The sequence below is a fragment of the Priapulus caudatus genome, unplaced genomic scaffold (assembly GCF_000485595.1).
Source record: "Priapulus caudatus unplaced genomic scaffold, Priapulus_caudatus-5.0.1 Scaffold413, whole genome shotgun sequence".
In the NCBI taxonomy this organism is placed as follows: Eukaryota; Metazoa; Priapulida; class Priapulimorpha; order Priapulimorphida; family Priapulidae; genus Priapulus; species Priapulus caudatus.
In genome coordinates, this window is record NW_014577474.1 from 63,831 (window position 1) to 71,956 (window position 8,126).

At 40.7% G+C, this 8,126-nt stretch overlaps 1 protein-coding gene across 1 annotated transcript in view; it reads right to left on the bottom strand.

Annotated features, from left to right (window-relative positions):
* Nucleotides 1-287: 287 nt before the first annotated feature.
* LOC106810143 (cell division cycle protein 123 homolog) overlaps nt 288-8,126 on the bottom strand; it is an 8,100-nt gene continuing 261 nt past the window's right edge. The window contains exons 2-10 of the mRNA XM_014813423.1: nt 6,886-6,957; nt 6,636-6,702; nt 6,375-6,503; nt 2,777-2,883; nt 2,324-2,454; nt 1,812-1,934; nt 1,283-1,443; nt 835-969; nt 288-506 (exon numbers count right to left, since the gene is read on the bottom strand). Of these exons, the coding sequence (XP_014668909.1) occupies nt 450-506; nt 835-969; nt 1,283-1,443; nt 1,812-1,934; nt 2,324-2,454; nt 2,777-2,883; nt 6,375-6,503; nt 6,636-6,702; nt 6,886-6,957 (982 nt within the window). The 3' untranslated portion in view covers nt 288-449. The remainder of the gene's footprint in view (nt 507-834; nt 970-1,282; nt 1,444-1,811; nt 1,935-2,323; nt 2,455-2,776; nt 2,884-6,374; nt 6,504-6,635; nt 6,703-6,885; nt 6,958-8,126) is intronic.

The window sequence follows — 8,126 nt, forward strand, 5'->3', positions numbered from 1 at the left end:
TTGACTTCTTATCTTACGCTGTTGCTTTGCTCTACTCTTACTCTTACTGCTCTTGTACCTCACCCTAGAAGTACGAGGTTACACATACACATACACAGCTGGCATTCTATATTCCTGGTGTCCTTTTGTTTGAAGTATAGACATCGCCTTCTGCTTCTTACATATCAGACTTTTCGGATGGAGCTTCTCAGATAGAGTAATAACAGCTGCTGGGGTGCCCAAATTAAATCATGCCTTTCACAGAATATCACCACTGCTGTTTGGTATCATCCATAACATTTACCAACTTTTGCCATTTGTAACTTCTAAGCCGAAAAAGTGGTCATATATTTCGAGAGTGTACCAATATGAGTAACAGTATTTGGGTAATAAGTCCATAGGGTAAAAGACATTGGAGGCAGTAGCACTACCCGTATAAAAATCAATTACATCACATTAATACATGAATTTCACGAGTTGGTATCATCGGATGATGAAGACTCCTCTTCTCTTTGCATCATGGTTTGCTGCAAAATAAATAAATTACCTAAATAGGTAGGAGTAACCATCAGTGAGTCGACACAAAAACAAAGTTACATTGATGGACGTCAAATTTTCGGTAAAATTACGAATATAAAACCTAATAAGTTTTTCTCTTACTCAATGTTCGGATAAACTGCATAGCTTATTGCTATAGAAGGGAATTCATATTCGTTGTAATTAAATTCTTAGGGTATTTTGTAAATGATCACTAAATTACTAAAAATGAAAATGTACAGGATAAATAATAAATGTTAGGGTTGCATGCTAGTTAATAGTTTTGATGAAATTTAATTATAACTGAGAGTTACGCACAGATTTCAATAAGTCTATCAGTCTGCTTGGGTCGCTTTTCGATGAAATACCAGATAGATCGCGCGGTACCCTGTACTTTCCATACTGGTTTGGCTGCAAGCGGAAGTCTGACTCTACATACTGGAAGTCCAATGCCTACAGGAGAAAGAAACGATGATCAACATTAATGAGAAACTAAACATACTATACAGCTACAATAAGTCGAAATGAAAACTTGTGTATTAAAAATAGAAAAAAAGGTATGCTCACTAGCTCAGTCAGCAATGAAGTTAAAATTCAGTTTCAAGTACGTTTCCTATGCCTTTTGCGTGCACAGACGAAGAGTTCTATTCTGCAAAATCAAGTTAACAATCACAGATAGGCTAAAAATGGAGATTTAGCCAGGACGCATCAATTAAATGTGCCTGAATGAACCTAATATCATTAAAGTCGTATGGCCAATGTTTACCTTGCTCAGGCTATCACAGTTGTGGTAAATATTTTGTGAAGGAGTCGTCTTCTGATATAGATCATCCCAGGTGAAGAGAAGTGAATCGGTAACAGGACCAAATGGGTTAAAGTCTAGCAAGCACACATTCCCCGTGCCTACTCTGTATGCGTCAAACACGTCTGAAAAGAAACTGATCTATTAGCTCATACAAGGTTTGCATATCAACTGGGACGACATGAGAAAATATCCTAGATAACGGAAATCAGGATACAAATAGGCAAATTGCTGCCAGTGTAAAGGGACTGTTCCTTGGTATACTATGAGACAAACAACGTACCAACACACCGTATCACATCACGTCTAACAGGTCATTGCTTATTAGCGAGTGGTGTAGTAAGGAAGCAGCACAAGACTTTAAATAAGCATATTCTCTACGTCACAAGCATCATCACAACACAATGCTAACAGGGCTAACCAGGTCGACCTCAAACGAAAGTAAGATCCAATACGTGCTTTTGCCAAAGAAGGTCACTTATGATTGGCTTACAGTTCTCGTCTAGAAATCGCCCCTTAATTTTCGACTCGAAGAAGTCCAGGATATCTCGGCAAATTGCCTCCTGGTTTGCTTCCACGAAATCATAGTGGCTGGTAACATCTCTCTGTGAAATGCCTGATTAAAATATACAAGGGTACTATGAAAGGTAAGTGCATATATACAAGCATTATACTGAAACACCTTGAATTACTCCTGATAACAGTATAAAGTTATACATAAATGAAAGTGGAATTATCACACAGCATCTCTTGAAAGGCTTTTAAGTGTTCATAAATGCAACATTTGAATGAAATGAAAATATTTTAAGAAATAGCACAAGCTCATGGAAGTACAGAATCCATTTCAACAATAACCATACAGGAGTTAACCAAACAAGAATGCAAAAAAAATTCAAAACAAAATAATGGAAAATACAGTTTGACAAATGGCCACACACACACGTACAGACGCCGACAAAAAAACGTTAAAATTTGGAGTTCAAGTTGGAGTACAATTTGTAGTACCAATGATTTCATCGCCTTTCACAAAGCATCGGAATTCCGTACTGGGGTTGATCTCACACCATTCACGTAACACTATGTCATACTTGACACGGGTCGCATTTGCACAGTCAGCATCCTCACACAGACTGAACCTTAAACCAAAAATCAATCCAAACCAACTCAAAACCAACCAATATTAGAACACATTCTTGCACACATGCACATGTGCACACAAATGTATATGTATGCAATATGAAGATGCGAATATAGAGTTGCAGCAGTTTTTTATTGCAATTGGGCGGTAACATCGTCACTACTTTATCACATCACAAAGTACTTAGTTGCAATATCCTAAATGCTTTCGTACGGTGACAATTAGCAAGCAAATTACACGATACAGCCAATGTCATTTTCATATCAATGGTCTAGCTTGTACATGTCCATGACAGTTATAGATAAATGAAAACAAATTACGGTTGAGTCAAATCGTGTGTGACGAAATCAGAACTTTTCAGCAAGAGATATATGTCGCCCGGGGATTTACACTTCAACGTATTGCCAAATGCTATCCAGCTTGCATCCTGTAAGCAACCAAAATCAGTCAGGGGATAAGTTCATTGGGGATTTCCATCAAGAACACACAAGTAAATTTAATTTAGGATTAATCTGTTTATTAAACGTGTTGGCAGCAGTTTGGACAACCAATCTGGACGATTGGCAGCCCGGATCCGCGCGAAGCGCGAAAAACGCCGCGTAGCAGCAACACTAAATCAAATTCGCTGCACTGTTTGGAACACCTTCCTCAGGTCCCTTTGGGTAGAGGACAAAGCCGTATAATCGCTCAATTGAGCATTTGTGGCGATTCCACAAGCCTTTTCACTATGCACGTAGGTAGACATTTCATACAAATGGTCGTAATAGTTGGTTTGCTGCTCGGCGCGCGTCGTTTTTCTGTAGAAACCCGATTTACCATTTTTGCTGTTTCATGCCGTGAAATTATTCTCGTACATATGGCGTCCCATAGATGGCGCAACGAGGCCATGTACATAGCATTTTCAAGTTATTTTTCTACACAACGCTCGGCTGACTAAGCTAGACTGCTACCTGGTGGACAGTTCCACACGCTGCACTAACTATAAGTTGAGTGTAGCCAAGGATACTTGGCGGAGTGAAGGTATGTACCAGTCTAGCTACAACCGTGACATGCGCTTCAACTTCCCGTATCCATGTTGGTACCCCGGATCTTCTGATATTTGCGATGATGACGTCATAGTTACAGCATGTATATATAGCAGAGCAGAGTGCATATAGCATAGACCTATGCATAGAGCATAGAGCATATATAGTTTCGGATTCATACATATCCATCGATATTGCATCAATCCATATATCATGCCACGGTGTTGTAGTGCATACAACTGTAAGGTAATATCACAATGAATGAAGGCAGTAACTAGCAATATTCTACATGATTTCTTCAAATATTGAGCTTTCCTGTAAATAACTTTGAGTGTATTGTTTACGTTTTCCACAACTTTGCTTCGTGTCATTTCAGCAGACAAATTGTCGTGTAAGTGTACTCGTAAGTATTTTACTGCAGTCTTACTTTCAATATGTCACCCATTGCATGTCACATCAAAGTTTGTAAGTCGACTCATTTCATTTTTGCATCGACACAGAATGGTTTCTGTCTTCCCTAGGTTCAGGGATAAATTGTGTAATAGCCATTGCATTTTCAAGCTTAATTTCTCGTGGTGAACCTCAATGTCACTTGGTCAATGGTAATACTAATGTGTTGGTCTTTAGAATCTGAATTCAACATATCCAAGCATTTCTTTTTCATTACGATCTCTTTAAATACCTCTGGGCTGCAGTGTTTCATTGACATCATTGCAGTAGTACGATGCTTACCTATAACTTTTCTAATAGATTTCCTTGTATATATGTGTAGCTAAATGTATATCGTATAATTGTCGTGCTACGATCAGCAGTCTCGTACGAACAATAAGGGGAGCGATAGCCAGAGAGAAAATGCCTGCCGTCGCCTCAAATGTACACAAGTCCGCCGTACGTACGTACAGCGAACATATACACCGTCCTGCGTTTACACTGAGAATTATATTCAGTCAAGTTGGCGTTTTTCTTGTTTCACCCGCAGCACGCGGGCCGAAGCGGATTTTTGCATGTATTACATGCTGCCAGCGTGCCGCCTAAAGCAAAAACTTTGTCTACCCCTACGATCGAGGGACACGGCCGTGATTGCTGTTCTGTGATTTGCGACTTCACAGAAAAACTTGCAACTCGCCTGCTCGCAGTTACCTTGACGGTCACCGTGAGAAAAACGACATGCGGTGCCTGTCGCGATTGCGTGCCTTCCTGTGTGTGCGTACATGGGATACATATACGTCTTTATGTGTACGTGTAGCATCTAGATACACGCGTATCACTATGCGCACATCTTCAATGTATGTGTGCATGTGCAGGTGCGTGCGGGCGTGCGTGTACGCCTACATGCAAGCGTCCGCGTGCACCTGCCTGCGAGCGTGCATATGCGCGTGCGTCCATGCGTGCGCGTGCATGCATACGTTTAGCTGCTTTGTGTGGATATGCTTTGTGATCGCACAGTTCGCTGTACACGGTCATGCGTGCGCACACATTCTAATGATTACGCCCGCACGCAGGGACGCACAGACCGACGCACGTACGCACGCCCGTACCTACTTATACAGGCAGCCAAGCACGCAAGCACATAGCTAGCTGTAGTAGTACGAAGCACACAAATACGCACACACGTGCGTATACATGTATGAACGCACGCAGTCACACACCGACGCACGTACGTATGCACGCAGGCCGGCACAGACATGTGTATGGGTGCATGTATGTGTTTGTATGTGTGTGTGCGTCGCTCAGTGCGTGCGTCAGTGTCTTTAAAATGTTCATTAGGAACAATTTTTGAGAAGTCACAAAAATCCGTTTCCTCAACAAAATTATTTTTTAGCCTGGCCACAAGTCATGGCGTAACATAAGTATGTCAGCTAACACGCACAATTCACAGATAATATCAGGAGCTATGGACCGATTGACAATATTTGTGATTATTACCTCCACATTGTTTGTATATAGGTCAACATTTCTATTTACATGAATAGAGGCGTATTATTTCCGCATGTATTATTATAAAACCCAGCTTATGTATCCGCTGCAGCTGCCACTCGTTACATGAAGCCGCTGACGCATAATAAAATACAATTCATAATAAAACTTACACAACACAGTGTAGAAGTAGAAGGTGTTGACACTTTTCTTGATATTTTTATTGAACTTGCAAAGAACAGCAGCTCAATGCAGCTGAGCTCTTTCATTGTATTCCCGGTAAAATTCTCGACTGTTCGCTGGCAGCCATGGATCTGTGCGCCGACCTATGCATTCGGCGCACGGATCCATAGCTGCCAGCGCTGCATACTGTCGTAGGACGTTCCTGTGGTCGCGTGCGCCTTCGTCAGCGCTTCGAATCAACACCTCATTTCGGCAACGCTTCTCTAGTATCCTGTCTCATCTGGATGTCTTTGCCAAGTTGTATAAAGCTGATTGGGCCTTGTCACCAGATGGCAGCACATAACAAGAGCCAATGATAAACTGTGCAACATCTCTACTTCACAGCACGCTGGCAGCTAGTCCATGAATTGATAGTATGGTCACTAACGAACAGAGCCAGTCAGGTTGTCATAGGCAAGGAGATAGGAAAGCAAAAGAAATCAATATAAAGAATATCCCAACTTGCAGCTATCATCACTGGTCATTTACATAGGTAGAAAAACACTAGAAAGAAAAAAAGATCAGTGGTTACACTCTACATCAAAGGATTTTCAGAGACATTCTCACGAGTCCACCGTGCTCGTGGCATCGGCATAGCCTGCATACCACCGCTACACCGAGACAAGTCTACTTGTCAAGTGCTGCCATCTGGTGAAAAGCTCAAACAACTTTACTCAGCTTGACAGAGATAACTCGAAACTCGACTCGTCGAACCTGTTGCCCGCAAGATGTATACATGTATGTATATACCTACCTTTGGTGAACTCCAGTTGAGCCTAGGAAAGACACTTCCACCTAACTCATCAATAGCCGCCCTCAACTGTCCATCAAACTCCGAAAAGTTAGGAAGTGCTTCAGTGTCATCATCTTCAGTGTCCCAGTTCTGTAAAACATGCTTTGTTGATTCACTATTTATACCTAGGGAATATCTACAAAGCACTTTTGCTCTTTAAATGATGGATCTTCGAGCTTCGCACACACACGCTCCATAAACATAAATCTACCCATACCATACCTCATCCTCATACTCATCATTGTGCTGGCGCCTGTTGCTCTGATGAAGTTGTGATGAGTCCCCAGAACTGCAAGGAGTCATTGACATCAATTAATACCATTTAAACTTACGAAAACATACATGTTCACTCTGGTACGATAAACACTTCCTATGTGGAGCTGTATGCATGAAAGTCCTGGGAAATACTATACGCTGTTCAAAGGCACATAATAATATGTAGAAACAGTGTACCACTACCACTTATACATACCCTTCTGGCAGAACAAGTGTCCCACCATCCTGTAGGTATGCAAGTACTTCCTTTGGTAGTGCAATAATAATACTGAAACAAATAACATAACATGACAATAATAACGTGTGAAAATTTTGCATATATTTGTTGACTTGTGTACACAAGCTCACTCTATTAGTCAGTACTGGCACTACAGCAAGATGTATCTGAGAAGTAATATGCCAGGCTTTAGAAAACAATCATAGATTCATTTTATAGAGCTTATGTGGCTCTGGCCTATCGATTTGTTGATCCATTAATTTAATCAACATAAACTATCTCATTCTTAAAGGGATACTCTATCGAACTTTCAAGCGGCAAACATAAAATCAGGCAAAAATGAATTATTTTAACATTGCACGCTTCTACTTGCCTATATATATGTGATAGGTGAAAAAAAAATTCTCAGGAATACGTTCATTCAAAGCTTTTAGACTACAAAGTGAAACGTTCGGGTCGAATGTTTCAAACGCATTTACCGTTGACGCTATGCGGCGATTGTTCCGCTCGGCACACTTGCCGTGTTATACATGTATACATGTATGAACCATGCTATGTAAAATTATACACACTGGCAGGTTATGACCCAATGGTTTTCTCGTCACGTACATGGCTAGCTGATAGGGAAAGCGCAACTTTTTTGTTGCTGGGAGATTATAGCATTCTGAGCTGGGAGATTATAGTGATCGAGTGAGTCGAGAGTTCTGTCAGGTCGCTGTAGTTCGGATTACGTCAGTTTTGTTTGGTTTTTAGCACGTTCTATCTCGAAAACGGTTACGGTTAAAATTCTGAAATTAATAACATAAACAGTTTCCGTTGCCGTTCAGACGCCTCTCTGTCTAGACTACAAAGTTTGATTTCATAAAATGATTTATATTAAAAGTTATGATATCTGTATCAAAAGTGGCTACATTCACATTGACTCGAGTGAAATGATAGTTGCTCAAATATAAACAATATGGCGCCTAAGGAACCACGGCGAAAAACGTTTTTCGAGTTGTTTCTTCGATGAGGAAATATAGGCTTCATACATATTTTTACAGTTTTATTTTCAAAGCTAACGTTCAGTTAAAGTGTAGTGAGTTATTTACTGACGTTTTTACAGTGGTTTGTTACACAAATTTACGTGGAAGGTTCGAGGGAAGCTACCTTTAATTATGCTGAGAGGGTCTATGTCCTCCAGGGTACTGCCGGAACGTACCCTGGTACTAAATACTACT